The sequence below is a fragment of the Emys orbicularis genome, chromosome 11, assembly GCF_028017835.1.
Source record: "Emys orbicularis isolate rEmyOrb1 chromosome 11, rEmyOrb1.hap1, whole genome shotgun sequence".
NCBI lineage: Eukaryota > Metazoa > Chordata > Testudines > Emydidae > Emys > Emys orbicularis.
Window position 1 is genome coordinate 69,541,909 of NC_088693.1, and position 26,349 is coordinate 69,568,257.

Here is a 26,349-nt window from a genome sequence, read left to right on the forward strand (position 1 = left end):
CAAACAGGGGACAAATGACTCCATTTGATGCACAGCTTGAAAATGAGGACAAAAGCTGTCATCATGCCATAAGCAATTGAGCCACTGCTTTGCCATGGTGGCCAAATCCTCATCTGGTGTAGCTCAGCAGTGCTCCACTGACTTCATTAGAACTAGGATGATTTACACCAGACGCGGATCTGGCTGAGCAGGTTAAAATGTGGCCGCGCTCAGGCCTAAAGCAAGGTTACTTTGGCTTTTGATTTCATCTGACATGCTAAGCAAGGTAGGCCTGAGAGACCTCCTAGCACAGCCCAGAGCACGTAGGGAGTGAGGCTGGTGATTCGGTAGGTGGCATTCCTTGCTTTGGAGTCAGGATGATCAGTTGCTCATGCCCGAATGACCAGCTAGCTGCGTAAGCTGATTTGCATGTGCAAATCAGATGTATGGTTATGCACCTAGCTATGAAAGTCAGGCCCTCTGTGGTTTAGTAGTTTAGTTATTTTTTAAGAGCCTGGAACCATTAACGTTTCCATTCTGTTAGAACGGCTGGCCCAGCTGCTTTTCCTCAAATGGGACAGGACGACACTGGTCAGTGTAGCCTACCGGGTTTGGGATTCCTTTCCAGGCTCTTCCTTCGTGAGTTCACTGTCAGCCGGACCTCGGTGCTAAACTCCTGCTCTGGAGGGGTCATATGTTGTCCCTGCTCCTGAAGGATCTGGTGGAACACTGCAGCCAGGTCTGCTTCAGCGATCATTGTCTCCTTCCGGGAGGTGTCCTCACCGGCATCAGGGAAGTCCGGGAATGACTGAGAAGAGAGGACACGGGTCAGTACCTATAAATGAGCAGTGTGTTCCCTTTCCCCATAACCCACTTTTGAGCAAAATATTTGCAGGTTATTTTTTAGCCTTCCCTAAGGGATTTGTACACCCCACTGCCATTAGTCTTAATTGGAACTGGGCATCACAATCCCCTAAGCAGCCTGGAAAATCTCAGCCCATGTGTCTATGTTTTTAAAGTGTCAAGGCCTTTTACTGATTAAACAATAATGTGGCTCCCCACACCCTGGTTATATGCAGATGGTTCTTAAAGAGAGATCATTTTCTCATAGGCTACAAGCACAGTGTCCTTCACAAAGACAGGCTAGAACCATCCTATATGGTTTGCCCCAAAAGCTTTATCAAACTTATATTGGAGTTTGAAAACTCCAAGGTTTGTTTGACTTTTAAAATAAAAAATTATTGTTACATTTCTCAGCACTTCCTGGTTCTACCCAGGAGAAGGGTTTTAAGTGATGAGGTACCAGAAACAAACAAACAAAAAAAGGAAACTTGGTATTTCTGACTTAACCAGAAGCAAGAATGGATTATCCAGTCCTGCAACTCCATGAAGTCTGGATGCTGTGAATTAAGGCTAAAATCAGCATCCAAACATCTGTGCTCTTGTACAAATTGAACCAATCCTCCTTACTTTTGAGGTTTGTACATCACTAGCCTGTATGCAAGTCAGTTCGAAACATTTCAGGAAAACTCTGTCTGCCTTTTGGACATCAAGCAAGAGATGCTGCTTTTTTGTGCATCAAGTAGAATACATGAATCTTTTATGACAGAGACAAGGTGGGTGAGGTAATATCTCTTTTGGACCAACTTCTACTGGTGGGAGATAAACCTTTAGAGCTATGCAGAGCTCTTCTTCAGGTCTGGGGAAGGAAGAAGAATCTCTTATGTTGTACATGCTACGTTGAGGTGTGACTTTCACAGTCACTGGGTTTGTTGTTCTATCTAGGCACAGTAGAACCTCAGTGTTAGGGACACCTCGGGAATGGAGGTTGTTCGTAATTCTGGAACGTTCATAACTCTGAGCAAAACATTATGGTTGTTCTTTCAAAAGTTTACAACTGAACATTGACTTAATACAGCTTTGGAACTTTACTATGCAGAAGAAAAATGCTGCTTTCCCTTTATTTTTTTAGTAGTTTGTGTTTAAGGCAGTATTGCACTGTATTTCCTTTTTTTTGGTTGGTCTCTGCTGCTGTCTGAATGCGTACTTCCAGTTCCAAATGAGGTGTGTGGTTGCCTGGTCTGTTTGTAACTGTGGTGTTCATAACTCTGAGGTTCTACGGTACTAACGTCTCTCAGTTTGCAATGGCTGGTAACAGCACTGATGACTGGAAGAAGTGAAGCTGGTTTTGCACTCTTCTGCACAACTGTTATGCAATAATTATGCAAAATTGTTGTTTTTCAGGTTTGGGAAATCTTCCGCTACCCATACAATTCCCTCTCTTTTTCAGAAGGTCAGTCTCCATGTGGCTTGCTGTGACTGGCCAAGGAGTTTTGCAAACAATAAGAACAGCGTTGCCTGTCAGGACTTTATGGATCAGTTTTTTTAGATGGCCTCAGCTCCTCCCCAGAGGGGCCTGCCTCAATGTAAACACAGGAACAAAATTACAGACAAAACAGATGTGGGTTGGTTACATGCCTCTCCTGCTTAGAGAAGCACCTCAGCTCTCTTCAGGTTTCCCACAGAACAGGGAGAGAAGGGTCTTCATATTTCCCACTCCTTTCCTCAGCTGGCTTTGACAGAACCCAGTACTACAATTGTGGATACAAGGACTACAATTCCCAGCCTGCCTTGCTCTCCATCTCCAGCAAGAGCAGCTGGCTGGAACCACAAGAAGCCATCTTTATCCCTGACCATTGAGGCTAGAAATGAACTGAGCCCATGTTCATGTGGGATTGCAAAGAAACAGAGACGTATCTGATTTCTGCAGGGGCCAATTTAAAAACAAGTAATTAGACCCAGAAGAAAATGAGACCAGAGGACACGATCTTTTCCGAATCTCCTGCCATCCTAGCTCACCAGTCCTCACTCCAATTCACTATCCTCATTCTGATTCATGGCCTTCAGGAGTAAGGGCAACGTGGCAGAAAACAAAGCAAGGGGGGGAAGCTAAGCAACATCATACCCTTGGAAACTCCAAGCAGCTGAACCGCGGAAGAGAAGAAAGGAAGAGAGCAAGGAACGAGAGAACAGCAGTCCCCAACCACCACCCCAGTACCTGGTGGCCATCCTGGTTGACCGGCGTTTGAGAAAGCTGCACAGATTGACGGCGTGATTGAGCAGAATATTCTGAGTCCAGTTCAAAATCAAAAGGATGAACAGACAGCAGGCGCTTTGTCTTGCGCATCTTAGAAAGCATAGAAAGTGCAAGAAAGCAAAATTCAGTGTAAACACAACTGGTCTTTAAAAAGGGATCTGATGACTCTTTCAGCCCATAACTATCTATCTCCACCTATGTTTCTGGTTGTGTCTTTTCTTCTCTACTGGCTACAGAGCTGACATTACTGGTTTGCCTAATTGTATTTATGGATCGAATGTTGCTCGCTCTTTCGGCCATGCAGCTCCGCTGACATATCCGTGGAGCTGTCTAGGTGGTAGAGGGCAGAATGTGGATCACATTTCTTCCTATTTAAAGGGTGTGTAAATGAGAATGGGAATGATATCCAATATTGGTGTGGATCAGAGGAGCAAGGTCTATTCCAGTGTGCTTTGAAGTGAATGGGAAGACTCCCTTTGAATTCAATGCTCTTTCGGTCAAGACCATAGTATTCTGGGCTGTGGAGGAGAAACTCAACTGGAGGTTCATTGAGGAGTTATGGGGAAGTGAGCTTGGCTCAAATTTCACAGAGAATTCCAACAGCTGCTGTGGAATCCTCAAACAGGCGTCCCCCTTTTCAGCCAGGGAATCATTCAGAGATAGCCACAGCTAGGAGGCACTGCCACCTCCGCTCCTTAAAATGCCCCTTGCAGCTTTGCAATTAGATCAAATTTATTTAGCCTGTGTGGAATGTTACACTTCACTGTCTGATGCTTATGCCCCCTTAAGAGAGACTTTACCAAACTAAGACTATGTCTACACTTTTGTTGGTAAAACTTTTGGCCGTCAGGGGTGTGAAAAAACACACCCTTGACCGCCATAAGTTTCACCGACAGAAGCGCCGGTATGAACAGCGCTATGTTGGAGGGAGATGCTTTGCTGCTGACACAGCTACTGCCGCTCATGGGGATGGGGGAGTTTAATTATGCTGATGGGAGAGCTCTCTCCCGCAGGCATAGAGTGGCTACATAGGAGACCTTACAGCTGTGCCCCCGTAAGGGCCGTAGTGTAGACATAGTTCTGGGGAAGGATAGCACGTATCTTTAATAGGTTAGATTGAAATGAAGTGACTGCATTTCCAGGAGACCAACTGAAAGAAACAATTACCTCCCCAGATAATGCCAATGATGTAACAAATGGATGTGGTAATGAAGTTGGCTAAGAGGCTGACCTATAGCATGACAAGGCAGACAATGAAATGTGACATTTAGAATCTATTTAACAACACCTAGCTCACACGTAAGGCTTTTCATCTGAAAAGCGCTGTATAAAGGAGGGTCAATATTATTATTCTCATTTTACAAAGAGGGAAAATGAGGCACAGAGGGCCAAAGTGACCTGCAGCAGGTCACCCAGCAAGCCCAGGACTAGAACCCAGGTCTCAGTCTAGTGCTCTGCCCTCTAGGCCACTGTTCCTTCCTATTTAGAAAAAGGTGGTTGGTGTGTGTGACGGGGTGCACTCACCCTGCACTGGACGGGGAAGGGTTAACTAACTCCTCACTGTGGGAGGAGGAAGCCACGCCCCCCTGTCCAAACTGGGCATGCTCACGGTGTAGCACCAGTATAAGAAGGAGCAGCCCAGTTCAGTCTGGTCTAGTCACTGGAGAGGAAGGACATATGCTGCAGGCTCCAGCCTGGGAGCTGCGGAAGCCCCGGACTGTGGGAGCCGGAGACACCGAGACTCACGCAGACGCCCAGGTACCTGAGGGCACCACTTGGAGGTCAGAGCCCCTGGGCTCAGCACAACCCGAGGAGACCGGAGATCCCAAAGACGTCTAGATCAGGACTGCAGAAGTCACGGTAGGAAGTAGCCCAGGGAGGGACTAGCCATTGTTCCTACAGCAGTCGGCATGGTTCTGGCGGATCCCCGCTAAGTGGCGAGCCCACTTGCCACTACCAGGGCCCTGGGTTGAGACCCGGTGGAGCAGGGAGGGCCCAGGTCTTCCTACCCTGGCTGCCGCACCTCTGGGAGGCGGCCCAACCCTATTGACTCTGGCCACTCAATTTAACTGCCCTGGGAGTCCGGTATTGTTACTGACTCTGGCCGCTAGGCCCCACTGCCCTGGGAGTCAGGGCATTGCTAGTGACTGACTGCTAGGCCTTACAGCCCTATAGCAAGAGCCAGTCAGTAGACTTGAACCCTTAGGCCTCACTGCCTAGAGGCAGAAGGCAGCTTGAGGGATGGGGTGCACTCACCCTGCACTGGACGGCCCCCCCCACCCCGTCACAGTGTGTCACTCTGAGAGAACCAGGATGCTCATATTAATCAGGGGGAAAGAAACCTGGTCAAAAGGGGCTAGTGATTTTGGGAGCATCAATTTCTGGGACCTTGACACCACAAAGGGGCCTGATTTCCAGAGGGCGGGAGTCCAGCACTTTCTTGACAGCATTTACATTGGCGACATAGGCAGATAGGTTTGTATCAGAAAACCAAGGCAACGGAACCCCCTGCGGAGTGCTGCAGAGAAAGCCCCCCCACCAGCTAAGAAAGCCCAGAGCAGGGAAGAGCACAGTCCACACGGAAGCACGCGGAACGAGGCATGGCACGTCCACAGAGGTAAATGCTCACCCTAGTGTAGTGCTCAGCTTCGGCGCCATCCACGAGGTCGTCTTCATCATCGCTGTCACTGCGCACCCCGCCGCTGGCACGCAGCTGGCACTCACCTGGGAGGGAGCACAAGAAAACGGTGTGCATCAAGGGCTTGGCAGCTCCAGCACCACTCAGGGGTGAGATTTCAGAGTGGCTGGCTGCAGCATCCCAGCCATCGCGTGGCTGAAGGAACATTGTCTGTTGGGTACCCTTGGGTTGCCACTTGGCTGGTTTTTAACCAGCCTGGCTGGTTTTCAACCAGCCTGGCTGGTTTTCTTACTGCCACAGCTGCTGGTGAAAAGATTTAATTGGTTGTTTTTTCTACTTGGGACAGTTAAATATAAAAATACATTTATTGCGTTATGTTGTGTGTGCATGTGTGTACGTACAATGGTTCTCTAGAACATTTCAGTAACCGTTAGCCATGGTCGGCACTGGGACCCTTTTTGTTGGTGGTGCTGGAGGGTGGGGAAGCCAATGTATCTCGGAGATGGCAACCCGATGGGCCCATACTGGTGTTCCTCTTATAACGCCTCTTGGAGCCAGCTCCTGCTCCTATTGGAGTCATTGGCCTCAAGAGGTGCTCATGGGCCCATGCTTTGGGTGCTCATGGGCCCATGCTTTCTTAACACACTGCCTTAGGGTACGTCTTCACTTACATCCGGGTCCGGATGTAAGCAATCGGTTTTCTGAGTTCGATTTATCGCGTCTGGTTAAGACGCGATAAATCGATCCCGGATCGATCCCGGAAGTGCTCGCCTTCGACGCTGGTACTCCAGCTCGGCGAGCGGAGTACGCAGCATCGACCGGGGAGCCTTCCTGCCGCGTCTGGACCGCGGTAAATTCGGACTAAGGTACTTCGAATTCAGCTACGTTATTAACGTAGCTGAATTTGCGTACCTTAGTCCGAAGTGGGGGGGTTAGTGTAGACCTGGCCTTAGTGTGTGATCATGTCTCCCTCTAGTGGCTGATCCAAGGAATATACGCTATGTCACCCTACTACAGCAAAAGGAAGTCTCCTTTAGCTCAAGAGATATAGGCCAGCGTTCCTGGAGCTGACGGTCCCAGATGTGATGTGTCTTGATGACAGTGGTGTACGAGGCCGTGGTTCACAACCCTTATCTTCTTATAAAAACTTATATCATCTTATATCCTCTCACTAGTTGCTCTTCCTGCTGCAGAGCCATCTTCCAGCTCTCTGATGTATAAGATACACCAACATGGACTCACTAGGCCAAATTCAGAGGTGATGGTTAAATTACATAACAGGAGATTGGTGTGAGTCTGAGTCTGAGAGAACCTCACTGAGTCTAAGCTAATGACTCTAAAGTGTAAATCACATCAGTTCAGTTTAGATTTGCTTATCCTTACCTCCAACTCCAGCCCAATATAGTTTTGCTCCTGATTCTCACCTGCCCCCTTATGGCAGGGACAATCAAGAGAAAATCCAGACCTCTTCATCCTTCTATATTAATGGATCACAACCCTTGATTTCCAGACCTGATACTACTGTAAGGAGTAGCTCCATTGATCTCAATGGGAGTCAACACTGCTTTTGCAAGCATAGATAATTCACAACCCCAAACAGTACCATTCCCAGAGAGCCCTTTAGCCAAACCCGAGATGGACAAAATGCCCATTCATAGGAATGGGAGAAGTTTTGATTATCTCTGGCAAGAACCCCCCAGTTATGACATTATGAAGGCCCAGATTCAGAAAGGCACTCCTGTGCTTAAAGATAAGCATGTAATTAAGAGCAGCGCTGAATCAGAGCTTAAATCTGAAAAACAGAAGTCTCAGAACAGGCATGAATTTGTTAGAGTGAAAAAGGATCAACATTATGGAGATTCCAGTTTTCCAACGCCCCTCCTGATATACACTGTTCCGAAGTATACAACAACAGGCTGGGCTTACAGGAACCAAGAGGACCCGGGAAGCAGAAGATTTGGGGACCTCCATTAGTACTGCACTGAGCGATCAGACCAGCCCGCTACTACAATTTCCTTTAAACGGCATTAAAAAAAACGGACTTACTGTTGATGTCTGGCAAGCTGTAAACTCTGCCATGAAGACCTAAGTACAAAGGAAAATGGAGGGGGAAAATAAACACTTTCTCCGGGTATGTTACACAAAGCAACTTCCAGAACCACGCGTAGCAGGAGCTAGAGTCTGCTCTCTAGAATTCTCAAGGCACAACCAGTAAAGCAAATTTAAAAAACTGGACCGTGAGTTTGGAGTCACAACTAGACTCAGAATCAGTGAGATTTTTCCGTGTGCTCTAGAGTCACAAAGAGGCTTAGTGCAGCTAGTTCACACGTCATGTATTCGGCACCAACATGTGCACAGTGCTCTCCTGCAACGAACACGCAGTTGGTTTTGTTACCTTATTTAATAGCCTGACTAGGGAGTTGTGGGTGATCGGCACTTCTCAGTGTCAGGCCTTAGGATAACGTAAGGCAAAGGTCCTATTCCACTGGGATTCATTCATCATCATCACGGGACTGAGTCACCTCCCAGTGGAATCCATGGAAAGACTCTCATTGACTTCAATGGGATCTGGGTCACGATCCAGGACAGCAGGCATGAATGTGGCACCATGTCTGCAGATACTCCTGGGGCACATATGGGAACACTTGAGTGGCTCTGCTACTTCCTCCCAAGAGCTCAGAGAGGGCATAGTTGGATCGCTGCTCTTCTGCTCATGCCAAGTTTGCACCAGACTGCATTCCATTACCCCTTCCTGTCCAGCATGTCTATGGAGCCAGTCAGAGCAAGTAGGCATGGACTATAATATGCATGACACCCACCTAAGCCAGCTGGTTCAGGGTGCTCAGTATCTTAGCCAGCACCTAACACACAGTGGGGCATGCATGAGGGACAGCTAGAATCATAGAATATCAGGGTTAGAAGGGACCTCAGGAGGTCATTTGGTCCAACCCCATGCTCAAAGCAGGACCAATCCCCAACTAAATCATCCCAGCCAGGGCTTTGTCAAGCCTGACCTTAAAAACCTCTAAGGAAGGAGATTCCACCACCTCCCTAATAACCCATTCCAGTGCTTCACCACCCTCCTAGTGAAATAGTTTTTCCTAATATCCAAGCAGAGACTCAGCCAGGAAAAGAACAAGAATGCTTAAACCAAAGGGAAGTAACAGATGGAAGTGACCAAGAGGATATATTGCTTGACTGCGGGGTATGCTTGCCATTTATTACTAGGCTCACAGCTAGGGGGCGCCGTTGGCCAGCTGGCCAGTTAGCAGTGGTTGCTAAGAGTGCTGGGTGACTGGGCAACAAAATGGTAGATGAAATTTAATGTTGATAAATGCAAAGTAATGCATATTGGAAAGCATAATCCCAACTATACATATAAAATGATGGGGTCTAAATGAGCTGTTACCACTTAAGAAAGAGATCTTGGAGTCATTGTGGATAGTTCTCTGAAAACATCCACTCAATGTGCAGCGGCAGTCAAAAAAGTAAACAGAATGCTGGGAATAATTAAGAAGGGGATAGAAAATAGGACAGAAAATATCATGTTGCCGCTATATAACTCCATGATATGCCCACATCTTGAAAACTGTGTACAGACAGGGCCGGCTCCAGGGTTTTTGCCGCCCCAAGCAGCCACCCCCCCCCACGCAAAACAAAAAACAAACAAACAAACAAAAAAGCCGCGATCGCGATCTGTGGCACTTCGGCAGGAGGTCCTTCGCTCGGAGCGGGAGTGAGGGACCCACTGCCGAATTGCCGCCGAAGAGCCGGATGTGCCGCCCCTCTCTGGTGTGGCCGCCCCAAGCACCTGCTTGGTAAGCTGGTGCCTGGAGCCGGCCCTGTGTACAGATGTAGTTGCCCCATCTCAAAAAAGATATATTGGAATAGGAAAAGGTTCAGAAAAGGGCAACAAAAATGATTAGGGGTATGGAACAGCTTCCATGTGAGGAGAGATTAGTAAGACTGTGACTTTTCAGCTTGGAAAAGAGACAAGTAAGTGTGGATATGATAGAGGTCTATAAAATCATGACTTCTGTGGAGAAAGTAAATAAGGAAGTGTTATTTACTCATAAGACATGAACTAGGGGTCACCAAATGAAATTAATAGGCAACAGGTTTAAAACAAAAGGAAGTATTTCTTCACACAACACACAGTCAACCTGTGGAACTCCTTGCCCAAGGATATTGTGAAGGCCAAGACCATAACAAAGAGAACTAGATAAATTCATGGAGGATAGGTCCATCAATGGCTATTAGCCAGGATGGGCAGGAAAGCTGTCCCTAGCCTCTGTTTGCCAGAAGCTGGGAATGAGCGACAGGGGATGGATCACTTGATGATTACCTGTTCTGTTCATTCCCTCTGAAGCATCTGGCACTGGCCACTGTCAGAAGACAGGATACTGGGCTAGATTGACCTTTGATCTGACCCAGTAGGGCAGTTCTTATGTTCTTATACCATTGTGTCCTTTTCTTTCGGCTGCTGCCCATGCCACAGTTATCGCTGCCCTTGCCACCTCCAGGCTGGGTTACAGTACCATGCTCTACACAAGGCTCTGCCTTACCACCACCGAGAAACTGCAGCTGGGGCAGAAAGTGGCTGCTTGCTTGTAAAGCAACACTCCACGGAGTGAGCCCACGACACCTGTGCCCTGATCAGTGCTGCCTGCAAAGTGATTTCACCGTGAGGCTGCAGGCGCTGGAGACCAGCGAAGCTCGGAATGGTTTGGGCCTTGACTGAAAGACTGTGTGATGCGTGTGCAATTGCAAGGAGCCAAGGCATGAGACAGAGCTAACCAGGCCATCCACAGCTGGCTGGTGGCGGCAGAGCGCTTAGGGCACAGTCCTCGGCTGTCCAATTCACTTCCCCACTTGGTCTGAGGGCTTCTGAAGCTCCTGACATGCTGCAAAGCTCATCCATTTCCCCATGTTTTTCAAGGGATGCAGGGATGGAAAGGAGGGCAGATAAATATATCGGGGTGGGCTGTATCGGACTGCATGGCCAAGCACGGCATGGGCATTTTTAGGACGACATTAACAACCAGTTAAGACCCCGATTCCCCAATATAATTAAGCAAATGCCAAAGGTTAAGTTTCAATGGGGCTAAACACATGTACTTAAAGTTAAATTCCCTGCAGAATCTAGGACTCAGGTGGATGACAGGGTGCTGCACAAATCATAAATCATATTCTATCACATTGCCTGTAGTAAATGCTAGTTATTATAAGAAGATTAACTCCGTGAAGGGAGCCTTCCAATTTACCTGTATTTTTTAATTGATAAAAAATTACTAGCCTTTCTGTGATGAAAAAAGACTAAGCAAATTATTATCCTTCATTCTTATTTCAGTATTCCCTTTGTTTTGTTTTAAGCTAAACACCTCAATGCTCTTTACTCTTTCAGTATACTGTGGAGAAATGTGCAAATTAGATCCAGCAATCATTTTAATTTCATACTAAATACTATCTACACCATGGGCTTCTAATTGTATTTCTATGAACTAGTGGACTTGGGAAAAGAATAAGGATATACAGGCTTAATCAATGTACACCTATGGCATTAGTGCAAACTATTTGCTGGGACCTCACAGTGGGAAAAGAATTCCCCCACCCCTGATCTCACCATAGACCAGTGGTTCTCAAACTAGGGCTGCTGCTTGTGCAGGGAAAGCCCCTGGCAGGCCGGGCCGGTTTGTTTACCTGCCGCGTCCGCAGGTTCGGCCGATCGCGGCTCCCACTGGCCGCGGTTCACTGCTCCAGGCCAATGGGAGCTGCGGGAAGGGCAGCCAGCACATCCCGCGGCCCGCGCCGCTTCCTGCAGCTCCCATTGGCCTGGAGCGGCGAACCGCGGCCAGTGGGAGCCGCAATCAGCAGAACCTGTGGACACGGTAGGTAAACAAACCAGCCCAGCCCGCCAGGGGCTTTCCCTGAACAAAGACCTGTTCCAAAGGCTTTGGCAACAGTGATGTCAGTCTTTAAAGCTGTCCAACGCTGCCACCTACTGGCAAGTCAGTATACAAACATTTATCAGTGTGCAGAAAACAGGGGTGGAGGAGAAACCAAGGGCCAGCTCTTCAACTCGTGTAAACTGCCCTCGCTCGGCTGTCGTCAATTATTTAAAAGCAGCCGTGCTCCTTGGTTTGCTTTGTATTAGGAAGCATAAATGTTGGTTCAGGACTAACTCCTCTGCTGCTCTGGAGCAGAGCATGGCACAGAGGAGATTGGGATGGGGGGGAGGTGAATTCAACCCCGTCCCTGCAACTGGTTGGGGGCCAAACTAGAGCGAGTCTGAATGACCTGAGGGCTGCTTTAGCTTCCATTGGCTTGAAATAAGCCCCTCGGGGTCACTACACTGACCGGGCTCACCAAATCACAGCGCACTCCAGCCCTGCCCCCGACACATCTCTGTCTCGGGTTCAGAGGAGACCACGGGCACCAGGTTTGTATAATTTTTGGTGGTGCCCAGAACAGGTCCAAGCAGAGCTGTCCCGTCCATAGGATAGACTGGGGGAACCGCCTCAGGTCCTGCGCTTTGAGGGTCCAGTCCTTCAGAGGGACGTGGGGTCCAGGGCGGCCTGGGGGGCTAGTGGGGGGCTGTCACCACCAGCAGCGAGTGACCCGGCCCCAGCCCGCCCCGCTCCTCCCTGCCGGCGCCCGGTGTCACTTGGGGGAGTGGGAGGAAGCCGGAAAGAGGCGGGATGTGGGGGAAGGGGTGGAGTGGGGGCGGGGAGGAGAAGGGGCAGGAAGAGGTGGGGCGGGGCGTAGCAGAGCGGGGCGGGCTGGGGCCGGGTCATTTGCTGCCCTGCTAACCCCCCAGGCCATCCCCCTGAAGTGCAGGGCCCCCCAAAGTGTGGGGCCCGGAGCGGTTGCCCCAGTCCGTCCTATGGACAGGACAGCTTTGAAAATATAAGCCCAAACATTGGTGAGGCCGGGCCCACATTCCTGAATATTGGTGGAGCACAGGCACCACGGTCCCATATAACTCGCCGCCTATGGAGGAGACAGCTATGGTAGCTGTTCCAACCTAGGAGAATTCTCAGCTGCCCTTTTAGGGCAGTTTTAGTGTCCCTGCGTGCTGCTCTGGCAGTGCAAAGAGGCTGGAATCTGGCCCTCACTTACAGGCTTAGAGATATTTTAAACAACAGTGCGAATACAGATATAAAAGCACCATATTTGTATATTTTTTGTATATAGATGCACAGCATATATATACATACACACATGTACACCACACACACACACACACACACGTCCACATTCATCCCTGGTATCAATGGAGTTACACCAGGGATACATTTTACCTAGTCAGTTTGAGTCCCCATTTGAGACAATCCAAATTTTGAAGCTGGTGAACTGAAGCACAGAAAGATTAAAAGACTTGCCAGAGGTTACTCAGGAAATCTGTGGCAGAGCAGATAATTAAGTGAATCGTAATTAACTGAATCTTTGTCTCATTTACTAACAGCAAAATTTACCAGTAACTTAGCATTAATTGGTATTATATTATTAAAAGTACTATTACTAGCATGTAAGCCTCTGACTGCCAGGTACTAGGACTAGATGATATTCAATAATTGCCCTGTTCTGTGTATTGCCTCTGACACCAGCCAGTGTTGGAAGACAGGATATTGGGATAGATAGGCCATTGGTCTGACCAGTATGGCCATTCTTATGTATCTGCATTGTATATCTTCAAAGGGTCATGTAACACCAACAGACCCTGGTCATCAGCAGGCGGGATTGAACCTAGGACCTCTGGAGCTAAATACATGAGCCTCTACTGCATGAGCTAAGTGCTACATGGCTCTTAGCTAAGGCTATAGAGCAGACTCATTTTCTCTCTCTCTCTAAGCGGTCTCAGTGCCACTAGATGGGACAGAACACCACACCCAGGTGTGTCTGTTACAGTTGCTCAAGCATTAGTTGAATAAGCATGCGAGGCAGATCAAAAGGAGTGCAGCCCTTTGCCATACCTAGCAACGTTGGATTCATTTTCTGCCCATGCTGTAGCCTGCCATAGAGAGACCGCATCACTTTAGCACTTCCAAACCGCTTGAAACGGGATCTCACGTGTTCATAATACCACTCCAGGGAGCCAACCTTCACAATCCTGCCCAAAGAGAAAGAGAGAGAGAGGCGGTAAATTACAGACACGAGCCAGAGTGGTCGTGCTTTCATTGGCCAATGTCTGATCCGATCCATCCAAGTCAGTGGAAGGACTCTCGCTGACTTTAGCTTAGTGGTTGTTGGATTGGGCCCCAATGGAAGACACAGAGAGAGGCAAGATGTCGGGTTTATTTCCCTACTGTTCTACCGTCCACACACATACGTATCCTTCTTTCCACTTAGAGCCAGTAAACAATATTGGACCTGGAGCCTCAGATGTCTCTTTATGTCCCCATCTCTCTGGAGCATCCACAACATATAAGTGTAACCGCAAAAGGGATTTTCACACTGGTTAAAGTGCCGTGCTTTCAGGGGGGTGGTATGTTACCTGGAGTTTCAACCTTAATAAAAAGGCCCCCTGCCTCCAGTACAAATGTGGTGGGTGTCTGGAGTTGTTTTGGCTTTTGGTCACTATTTGCTCCCCCAACGCTAATGGTCTAACCTCTCTCTGACTCGTCATCAATGGAAACGCTGGCTGTGTGCAGCGGAAGGGTCTGACAGCCTGTTCCAGAAGACAAGATCACGAAGGGGCCCATTCTATGCTCGGGCCCAGAGTACTGACACTGCTTCCGAGAGCCCACGCCCGGGGTGACAATCCCTTCCACTCAGCTGCCCCCAGACAGCAGTGCCTCCGGTTTCAGACTGTGTGCTGAGACTACAAGGAGCTTCCTTGTATAGGGCATCTCAGGCAAGGACGTCACCATCCGAGTCCCTACGCCTGGGGAGTGCAAGGTTCATTCCCTCCATGCACCCTGGGAGAAGAGGGGCATGTTGCTCCAGACGAGGGGGAGGGGAAGAGACAGGGATGTGGCACCATCTCCTCCTGGGGCAGAGAGGTCCTGTTCAGCGTCCAACTCCAGCCAGAGCCTTTAAGGCCTAACAGAGCTGTCTGTGCTGCACTCGAATGACTCCTCACCCCTTTTCTTTGCCAATACGGCAGTGACAGTTCCCGTGCCCGTCTTTAGGTCAGAACGTGGTCCAGGGCTGCCCGAGGGATCATTACCCCTGTTCTCTCCCCCACAGGGGGAAAGGTGCCGAGAGCGGCAGTGGGTCACTGCGAGGCTGTGCTCTCTGCTACTAGACACCCAGAAGGTGTAGCGGGGGCCCAGGAAAGTGACCTGAAAATAACAGGCACTGCCCAGCAACTACAACATCAAAACTCTTTGGAGAGGGAACTTGCACGTGAGATCCTTTGTGGTCCTTGACCATGGCTTTACTTTGCCTAACCTTTGGGGTTACTCATAATAATAGTGCCTAGCTCCTATGGAGCATCATTCATATGTAGATTTCAAAACACTTCACAGTATTATGAACCCCATTGTACAGATGGGGAAACTGAGGCACAGAGCGATGCAGGCCAGCCATTAGGCTAGTGGCAAAGTTGGAAATAGAACCTAGATCTCCTGTCTTGCTTAGGACATGCCCCCTAGGCCACTCTGCCTCTCATCTCCAGCCCCATTCCACTGTGAAACCCCTTCGTCCGCAGGGCTGCTGCTCCCTGTCCTTCTACCTGGATAAGCGGCAAGGGTCGCAGATCCAGGCTTGCTCCTTTTTGTGGTAGCGGCTGCAGTTCTTGCAGGTGTAGAAGTGGCAGTCCAAGCACTGGCGCTTGCTGTTCACCAGGAACTTGAAGGGCTGCAGGCAGTGGACGCAGTGGGTCTCGTTGAGATGGGACTGGTTGGACAAGAGCTCCCTCTTGGTGCCCTCTTTTTCAATCTTGCATTTCAGGTCCCTATAAAAGCCAGACACGGATGTCAGGAAACGAGGAACAGACATGGCGACGCTCCATGGGTTGAGTCTGGAAGCAGCCCTGAGGACTATCAGCTGGGAGACCAGCTGACTCAACAGTAATCATTAAGCACACCAACACCGGCTCTGCTCTGAATTACGCTGCTGTAAATCTGGAGTGATCATCCCCTGCTATCACACAGCACTTTTCATCTGCAGAACTCAAAGTGCTTTACAAAGGGGGTCAGAATTGTTATCCTCATTTTACAGATGGGGAAACTGAGGCATACAGGGAGACAGGTGACTTACCCCAAGTCACCCAGCAGGCCAGTGGACGAGCCAGGAATAGAAAGAACCCAGGTCTCCAGAATCCCAGTGTAGTGCTCTATCCATTAGGCTAGACTACCTTTCTACTGTACACCACTGAAAGCAATGGTGACACTCTGGATTTTCATCAGTGTATCCAAGCATGAAATCTGGCCCATTAATGGATTTGTTTATCCTGTGTGACTTTGACCAAATATAATTTCATTTAGCTCTGCATCCTTCCACATGACAAGCTCCATGACATTTATAAATCACTCTCGACTAGTATTTTCCAAGCCCCATGGCTTGTTGAAACTCTGCTCTGTTATCACTAATGAAACAAGTATTAGAAAACAGCACAGCTGGGCCAAAGAGACAGTGTTTGGATCTGGATCCAGATTAGGTTTAGGCTAGGGCTTGGGTTCAAGGCCAAACGGGCTGTATGGTTCAGCTTTGCTGAAATCCTGCCAGGTAGCCCTGGAAGATTTTGGTTGTAAACAGTAAAAACCTCAGTAGATCAGCTGTTCTCACAAGATTTTGACTGATTCCAAAACCACAAAACAGACCTGTTGGGCTTAGGTTCCACTGTGGAATTAAAAGCCGCAGGAGCAGATGCTTAGAACTTCAATGACGCTTACACTGAGGATCTGGCCCAATAACTCTAGACCACAGCCTAAATGTGTTGATCACTATTGCCTCGTTGTTGTTTACTTGTACTCCCAGATCTGTCTCTACCATCTGTGGTCTCGTCTTATATGCAGATTGTAAGTCTTTGGGGACTTTTTGTTGGCGATCTATAGAGCACCTAGGACAATGGGGTCCTGGTTCATGAATAGGGAATCTAGGCACGATGATTATACAAATAATATACACAATAATAAAATAATCATAATTTGTTTCGGCTTTTCAATTCTCCCCACTGCCCCTTAGGAGCTACACGAGTAGGTTATTTTCATAGGAGTTTGGCTGTGAATTGGGGTTTTGGACATCATCAGTACAGACCTGTTACCTAGAAGAAGAGGAGCTGTTTGAATACATATGTCTTCACTGGAAAGTGCTCTATTTACAATTAACATGGTAGGGAACCAAGATTTCACTATCAGTTCTTGCAGTTTTGGGGCCCATTCCACAGTCCTGCAGTACTAAAATCCATGAAACAACTACAGTTTAAAAAAGGTAGAAAGGTCTCAGAACAGCATGTGTCAGTTACGAAAAAAGCAACCACGTGAGCGTTCATGACAATCCCATGAACGGCTGTCTAATACAGAGCGCGCTTTGAAAGCAATCTTGGCTGGAACTTTGTTAGCAGAAAGAGTCTATTGTGAGGCAAACATTTCATTTGCTTTTAGGATATGCTACCCGGTCTGGACAACGGGCACTCCTCAACGCAGGAAGTGCTCCGTGTAGCCTGCGTTTCAAGCAGCAGTCAGGGTTGGCTAAAACACACATTCCAAATCAGCTGAGCAAGAATAGTGTCCTAATGGAGGATCTGCGGCAATACCTGAAGGATTTCTATTTGTTCTCAGCGCAGTGCGTTAGCTAGTACATACCACAGCTTGTTTGCCTTTTGGGTTATGATTAAGAAGCATAATGTTTGATTTGTAGGAAGGGTCCTTGAAGGCTTGTTTTCCATCTAGGCAGGGCTGGAAAGCCGCCCCTTCCTGAACACAGTTAACACGGCTGTTCCACATGGACTAGAAACCTCAGTAGCTCAGCTGTTCTCACAAGATTTAGCTGCGTCCAGAGTAGCCACACTAGCTGTACACCATTGCAATGCTTTTATCAAGGGGTTAATAAATGGGTGTCAATATGACCCACTAACAGGAAGGTTAAAATGCCAGGTCAACAAAGCCAGTTCATAAGAAAAGAAGACACCATTCGATTTCATGAACATTTTTCAATATTGGGTGGTAGTGGAACGGACGGGAAGATCCCAGGGTTGTGCCGCCCCAAGTGGCGAAGGGGGAAAAAAAAAAAAAAAAAGCAAAGAAAAAGAAAAAAAAGCCGCGATCGGCGGCACTTCGGCGGCAGCTCAACCGCACTGCTTCGTTCCTCGGCGGCAATTCGGCGGCGGGCCCTTCGCTCCGAGAGAGACTGAGGGACCCACCGCCGAAGACCCGGACGTGCCGCTCCTTTCTGTTGGCCGCCCCAAGCACCTGCTTCGTTCGCTGGTGCCTGGAGCCGGCCCTGTGCCTGAGGAAGCACGCAGGGCAGGATCTGTGGGAATTCTCCCATCAGAAGCCCGTGCATAAGATTTTACAGGAGGATGGGTACTAAGTGTCACCTGGGGCCAGATTCTGACAGTGTAAATCAGCACAGCTCCATTTACTTGAATGGAGCTATGCCGGTTTATATCAGCTGTGAATCTGGCCCAGCGTGAGCCGGCTCCATGCATTTCCATTGGCGCTTCCGGCCATGAGATGTTTACAGTAGCAATAAGTTGTTCATCACTGAGGATGACTTATACAAGTACCCCAGCAGCCACCTTTTGTCTACATAATTGAATTCCCAGTCTCGCTTGCTCATTCGGGAAAGCCCTGGCTTTCGCGGCTTCTGGGAGCAAAACGCTTTTATAAAGAAGTTGCTGTCAAGGGACCAAATCCGGCTCTCAGTTACACACTGACGTTGGTGAAGCTATGCTATTTGACGCTAGCTGGCACATACAGGAGTAAAATCAGCGTGAGAGGCCACTCAGGCCCAACCCCTTTATATTTAGTAAACCAAATATCTCTCCACGGTGTCTCTGTTAAGCAGCACATTTACCTGTGGTTATGACACAAATCGAGGGCTCTGGCTTTACAAACAACTTTCTAAAAACTGCTTTCGGAAAGAGGGCTGGTTTTTAGCCCTTTCCAAAGGTGGTTTTTGGCAGGGACGTCGGTGCCCAAGACAGACCCTCATTCTTAATCCCAGCCGAAGAGCAGCAGGTATGTGTGCGCTCCGGTTGGCCGTTTGGGTTATGGAATGAAAGAACTCAGCAGGCTAAGCGGAATAGGAGTCTCTGGCTACGTAGCTACAAACTGTGCGCCCCAGGCAGCCCCCCTCCTGCATTCTGAGAATTGCTCTTTGGAGTAGGGATTGTCCTTTTTTATGTTTGTCCAGCACCTAGCGCAAGGGGGCCCAACCTACGTAATACCCCAATAGAAACGTTAACTAATAATGTTCGCTCTGTGCTGTGCCCGATGAACTTTCCCACTGTGTACTTGAGGATCAGAAACTTTCACTAGACCAGTTTTTCCTGTTTTCAAAGCCTGCCAGTTCCTCCCTACCCCTGCCAAGGAGATAACAGGTCTCAGCTGAACCAATTTAAAACCCAGAGGAACCACGTGGCCTTTGTTTATTCTTTTCAATAGTCGGGATCGCAGCCAGCTCTTTTGTTACTAAATTCCCTGCAGAATGAGTAAGCGAAGGTGTGGCTGGCATGGGCTGTTATGGAATTACCGGGAAAGCCTCTAGCAGATTGAGGTCCAAACCCACAGTGGCATTCCAGAAAACAGCCGGATATCCCCGTGGTGGAATACCTGTTGCAGATGGGATGGTTTGCTGGGCGGCGTAGGGCTGGCATACCATTCCCCGGTATAGAAGAACACCGAGGGGATGGCAGCTGGGAGGGCGGGGTGAGATCTAGCTATTCTGGATTGCAAATGGTTCCCTTGAGCCTGTTCCAGCCTGGGCATAAACGAGAACAGTAGCTGGGCTGCTCTAAGCTACACCAAAGAGCAAACCATTCCCTGCTGTCTTCAGACTTTCCTCAGAACACCTTTGCCCCCATCTTCCCAGGCTGTGCTTCCAGAGAGGCTCAGAATGGAGAGGGGTAACTAGTGGTGTTCCCCAAGGGTCAGTCCTAGGACCAGTCCTATTCAACTTATTCATAAATGATCTGGAGAAAGGGGTAAACAGTAAGGTGGCAAAGTTTGCAGACGATACTAAACTGCTCAAGCTAGTTAAGACCAAAGCAGACTGTGAAGAACTTCAAAAAGATCTCACAAAACTAAGTGATTGGGCAACAAAATGGCAAATGAAATGTAATGTGGATAAATGTAAAGTAATGCACATTGGAAAAAATAACCCCAGCTATACATACAATATAATGGGGGCTAATTTAGCTACAACTAATCAGTTCCCTGAAGACGTCCACGCAGTGTGCAGCGGCAGTTAAAAAAGCAAACAGGATGTTAGGAATCATTCAAAAAAGGATAGAGAATAAGACGGAGAATATCTTATTGCCCTTATATAAATCCATGGTATGCCCACATCTTGAATACTGCATACAGATGTGGTCTCTTCATCTCAAAAAAAGATATACTGGCATTAGAAAAGGTTCAGAGAAGGGCAACTAAAATGATTAGGGGTTTGGAATGGGTCCCATACGATGAGAAATTAAAGAGGCTAGGACTTTTCAGCTTAGAAAAGAGGAGACTAAGGGGGGATATGATAGAGGTATATAAAATCATGAGTGGTGTGGAGAAAGTGAATAAGGAAAAGTTATTTACTTGTTCCCATAATATAAGAACTAGGGGCCACCAAATTAAATTAATAGGCAGCTGGTTTAAAACAAATAAAAGGAAGTTCTTCACACAGCGCACAGTCAAGCTGTGGAACTTCTTGCCTAAGGAGGTTGTGAAGGCTAGGACTACAACAGGGTTTAAAAGAGAACTAGATAAATTCATGGAGGTTAAGTCCATTAATGGCTATTAGCCAGGATGGGTAAGGCATGGTGTCCCTAACCTAAACAACAAGGAGTCTGGTGGCACCTTAAAGACTAACAGATTTATTTGGGCATAAGCTTTCGTGGGTAAAAACCTCACTTCTTCAGATGCATAGAGTGAAAGTTACAGATGCAGGCATTATATACGCCCCTGATACTTGTCCCTAACCTGTTTGTCAGAGGGCGGAGATGGATGGCAGGAGACAGATCACTTGATCATTACCTGTTAGGTTCACTCACTCTGGGGCACCTGGCATTGGCCACTGTTGGTAGACAGGATACTGGGCTGGATGGACATTTGGTCTGACCCAGTATGGCCGTTCTTATGAGAATGCAGGATAGAATCTATGGGCCTGATTAACACCGGCACAAAGCCGGGCAATTCCATTCACCTCAAGGGAGCTACTCTGAATTTATCCAGGTGGTAATGGAGATCAGAATCTGTCCCTTGCAGTCGCTAATGATCGAGGTGTGCAGTCATATAGCTTTCTTCTCGTACAATGACCTGATGTTAAATTAAACTATGTAACTGGCATGAATGAACTGAGCAACCAACTCAAGGTAACATAAGACCGAGAGGACAACATTCATAGTCAGTTTGAAAATCTAAACAACACAATCAAGGGTCTGTAGATCTGAAGCATTTCCTTTGAAATCTTGAGAGTTATCTGGATTTGCAGCAATGGTGAGTCGAGATTCTGATCCAGTAACAAGCACACACACAAGCTGAGAAAAACTGCTCATTCGGGGGAACAGTAGTGAGGGAGATTGGGATTTTGCTATATATGGATGAGCATGAAAGCTGTGTGAATAATGGAGTTTTTGGTGCATTGTGAATTACAACAAAAAAAATCAGGAGAAAAAACTGTTAAAAAAAAATTAAGCAAAATTGAAAAAATGTCAGGTTCAATGAAACCTTTAGATTTTGAGCCCTTAACATTCTTTAATTTTCTAAAAATAAAATTAAAGGAAATGTCACCACAAAAACTCATTTTGAATATAAAAATCAAAACATTTCCTTTTGAAAATGTTCAAACAAAATGTTTTAATTATTCTGGAATTTTTTTTTTAACTGAAACTATTTGGCAAATGGACTCCCATTGGTAAAGTGGTTTGGTATCACCAAATCCGCATTTTTTGCCTAAAGTTTTGATTGAAAAATTTCACCCAGCTCTAAAAGAGAAGGCACTGAACTGACTCAGAAGACGTGGGTTCAATTCCTAACTCTACCACACACTGCCTGTGGGTACGTCTACACTGCTAAAAGACCCATAGCACAGCCATGGCTGGCCCGGGTCAGCTGACTGAGGTATGTGGGGCTTGGGCTGGGAGGATAAAAACTGCACTGTAGGTGTTCTGGCTCAGGCTGGAGCCTGGGCTCTGAGATCCCACAAGGTCTCAGAACCCGGGTTCTGGCCTAAACCCAAACATCTCCACTGCAAGTTGTAGCCCTGTGAGCCTAAGTCAGCTGACCCCTGCGCTGAGTCTCGGTGCTGCAGTTTTTTTAATTGCAATGTAGATATGCCTTTAGTGACCTTGGAAAAAAGTCATTTGGTTTCTCCGTGCCTCACTTTCCCCATCTGTAAAATGGGAACAACACCACTCCCTTCTTCCCACCCTTGGGCCGTCTATTTAGATTGTAAGCTCTTTAGGGCAGGGACAGTCACTTACCATGTGTTCTGTACACACAACAGAGCCCCCTGATCTTGCTTGGTGCTACTTTAATACTCTGCTGCCGCTCTACTGCCAAGACATGGTGCTAAAAATGAACGCTTCTATGAAGAAGAATATTGACTAATAAAAAGGACCACCTTGGATTCTGCCAAGGATTCCTCTCTGTAGGGCATTACAAAAAAAAAATAGTGAGACACAGTGGATGGTGCAGCGGTTCTGGAGCGGTTTCTTGAATCCTTTGCGCACGCTTTCTGTGGTGCTCGGGCACATCGTGGTGTTTCCCACTCTCGGGCCCCAGGGTGATGTTGACAGATCGGCAGAGAAGCACGATGGTCACTGACGGAGGAGGCTGTCCAGCCTGCAAGAACATCTGTAGCCATCCCATTGGGGGCAGGCTAGCAGAGAGAGGGGTAGGAGGTTCATGGAGAGGATGCTACTGTCTCTCCAGTTAGGGGTAAGGCTATCACAGACAGGTCTGTGGGGAAGGAGGCACTGATGGTGAGAGAAAATGGTGAACTTGCTCCAGCAATAACGCCGGTCACACCACTTCCCCCATTGTTGTAAGTGGTGCTGTACAAGGTTGCATGGGGGCACTCCTACTAGAGTGACCAGACAGCAAGTGTGAAAAATCGGGACGGGGGTGGGGGGTAATAGGAGCCTACATAAGAAAAAAAAGCCCCAAATATCAGGCCTGTCCCTATAAAATCAGGACATCTGGTCACCGTAACTCCTACACACCAGGGTGTGCAACATGCTAGGAGACGGGCAGGCATCAAGTCCACTGTAAGGTAGAGGCCAAGTGCTTCCAACCCGGGCGGGGGTAGTTATTTGAGCTCAGCTTGTTAGGAGCGTGCTGTGTGTATATGTAAATAGTTAACAGACGTTTGTGCTCAGGGGCATGTAGCTCTGTTGATGGGTTCGGTGGAACCAGTCAGGTTTGTTGTGCGCTGCAAATGGCTTCTTTCGTGCAGCTCTTTACATAACTCACCCTACACCTGACTGCACTGCTAGGAACGGATTCTGATCACACTGACGCCAGGGTGGCTGTGTTGACTTAAACCAGAGCTCTGTATTATAAATGGGCAAAATGCCCCAGCACTATTTATCCAAAGCACCTGCACATCGGACAAAACAGGCACCTTTTCTTATGCTCTAGTTTGGATCCAAAACACCCCTCGGGTTGGGGTTTCACTTTGCAAAACCAAAACCTGCGCGAGGAGGTTCTGAAAAATATCCAAAGTCAACCCCTCCCTTGGTTCTGCCCATTTCTACAGCCTGTCAGATCTGTGGCTTAGACCAGCCCAGCCCACATTATGAACCTTAGTAATAATGGACATAGCAGAGGTCATGTGAAACCTTTATGGCATGCAACCTGTTCAATGGAGTCTGACAGAACATTTTCAACACCACACCATTCGAGCTGCCCCTCCGAGCGTGGCCGGAGCGAGCCGTCTCCCTGCTCTGCGTCCATACACGCAAACACCTCTGCCGTTCAGATAGCAGGTTCTTCACCACTGCGGTAGAACATCTGTGGGCTGAAGCCAGCTCCACACACTGTAAATGGCCAGGGGCTAGACTGTCACTTGGGCTACAAGTCTGCACAGAGGAAGGAGAATTACTGCTGTACCCCAGAACGGGGTGCATGGACCTAGGATCTGGGCACTCATGGTAAAGCAGGTAAGGCACTTACCCACCTAAGCCGGGGGGTGGGTATGGGAGGAACGTTGGATGTTCCCCAGCCAGCGTAGTGCAGCCACCAAAGCAGGTGGATGGGCAGGGATGGACAACGCCTTGGCTCCCGCTCAAGACACACCATGCACCAGCCAGCACAGCGAGGCTAGTGCATTGCTGTCCTTATCTGCCGCTGGTACAGGCCAACAGCAAATTACAACCCCTCAGCTCCAGCAAGGGAGAAGTAGGGATTGTGCCTCAGAGGGGTGTCTCTGAAGTGCAGTGGCTTGTGGTGCTAGGCCTAGGGTGATGCATCTTATATGCCCCATTCCAATCAGGGCTATGCCTCAAGGCACAATCTAGCCCTTGTGATCCCCACAGCTCAGCATGGAGCCCCAGGGACCTATACAAGCCAGCCAGGCTCCAGGGCCAGCTAAGCAGATCTGGAGGGCTCTCCCCCTGTGGAAAGATCAGGCAGTGGCTGGTACATCCCCTCATGGCCAGGCAAGATGCAGCAGCCTCTTGATTCTGGGGTCTCCCCCATTGACAGGCCCTCCAAGCCTGGGGTGACTTGCCCCTTCTCATGACTCAGTCCTCCGGCCAGGTCACTTGCAGTCCCCACCTCTTCGGGGGTAGGAGAGTTCAACAAACAAAACAGTCTAATGACCTTCTGGCAGGTCTGCAGCCCACCCTGGACACAATGGTCCTTCTCCCCTTGCATCTGCAGGGCTTTTACCGCCCTTCTGCTGGTGGCTGGCAAGGGTTTCAGTCCAGGGACCCCATACGGAGCAGCTAAGGTCTGCTCCCTCAGACTCACTGCTGCTTCCCTGGGCCACCTCCTACCTTCAGGGGCCTCCAGCTGCTTTTGCAGAGTGACTTATTTCAGAGCTTCGTCTCGGGGGGTTCCAGCTGCTTCCTTGCATTTGATGCAAAGCCCCCCCCGCCCCCCCGATTCCCTGGCCACCCCCTTCTGGTCTGCAGGCTCTTAACCCAGCTAGTGCTGGTCTGCCAATCAGCCACAGCTGAGGAGGTAGCTACTGTGTCTTTTAACCCCTTCGTGGCTGTGGCAGGATAGCGTTTATACACCCCATCAAATGCCCATTCTGCAGGATTGCCTGGTACCTTCTACATCAGTGGGGTCCTGGTCCACCACTATGAACAGCCACAGGCAGGCCGGGCGATTTTGTAGGGACCACACGTAGACAAGTCTCCAGCAACTCAATGCTGACTATGGAGGACACATTAGCTTGTTTGTGGGAGCCAGGATGGAATCAACGTGAAGGAAAGAAAGATGGTAAGGGCAAGAACTTCATTGTAAGGCCCAACCTTAAACCAGAGGCAGAAAGGAGCGGTGTGCTTGAGTATAAAGCATTCGTTTGTAGCCCTGGCAGGTGCCTTGTCCCTACCCGCCAGCGTTCAAAACACTCAACCTCCTGGTCTCACCCCCCTGGTGACCAGGCAGCATAAAGGGTTCATTGCATTGGCTGACCCTTGTAGGTCTTACATTGTGGAACAGGGTAAAAAAGGAGGAACTGATTAAAAAAACAACAACAAAAAAAACACGTTAGCGATAGAAACCAACTGGTTTCTAGGCCCTGCAAGCTCGTGCTCCCAGCCATCAAATGATCTAAAACATTCCTGTCTAGCCTTAGCATTTGGCAAGGTAGCTTCTTTTGAAATCACATGGGAGAGACTTTTGTTTAGCTGGTGAATTGGTACAAAAATGTTTTCAGGACCAGTGACCAGAAAGAAAAAAACGCTGCTCCCTGCCAAACTGAATCAAACTCACCGACTCTAAGCATTTAAAGGGACTATTTAAAGGGCCTGGCATAGCAGGAGCAAGTTTGTCCAGCAGTGTAATTGGCCATTTCTGCTCAGGAGAGGCTCACTGGGAGTTTGTCGGTCTGGAGGGAGACCCGTTGGCAGAGCTGCGGGGAAACTTGAAGGTATGTCAGCATCTAGCAGGCGTTAGTTGTTCCCGGTTGCCATGGGCACTATAAATTCACTCCTCCCTGGCCCTCCTGAACTGCCGGGAAGTCAGCTCACCGTGGGCACGGGAACATGTTTTATGGTTATAGACACTATAAAGGAGTCAATGCAAATGGAATCTCCAGGAAGTCATCCACAGTTATGATTCATGGTGGAGCTGCTTCGCCCTCTTACCTCAGTGTACAGTATAAACAATTCCCTCCCCAGGACAGAATTAGTCTTTCCTGTCTCTTTCCAGGTAACTATGTTACTTTAACGCCCTTGTCGTTGCTTGCCAAGCTGCATAATTAACATGGCACAGGCTTTGGGACCATGTAACGCATAGAGGATCTTGTAGGGGGGGGAAAAAAAAAAAAAAAAAAAAAAACCATTCAGAGTAACAATCTCTGCCTC

General features: G+C 48.4%; 1 protein-coding gene across 1 annotated transcript in view; it reads right to left on the reverse strand.

Annotated features, from left to right (window-relative positions):
• MLPH (melanophilin) overlaps positions 1 to 26,349 on the reverse strand; it is a 65,155-nt gene that overhangs the window by 37,036 nt on the left and 1,770 nt on the right. Inside the window, exons 2-7 of the mRNA XM_065413415.1 lie at positions 15,391 to 15,612; positions 13,688 to 13,824; positions 7,761 to 7,799; positions 5,706 to 5,800; positions 3,038 to 3,166; positions 586 to 787 (exon numbers count right to left, since the gene is read on the reverse strand). Coding sequence (XP_065269487.1) covers positions 586 to 787; positions 3,038 to 3,166; positions 5,706 to 5,800; positions 7,761 to 7,799; positions 13,688 to 13,824; positions 15,391 to 15,612 — 824 coding nt within the window. The remainder of the gene's footprint in view (positions 1 to 585; positions 788 to 3,037; positions 3,167 to 5,705; positions 5,801 to 7,760; positions 7,800 to 13,687; positions 13,825 to 15,390; positions 15,613 to 26,349) is intronic.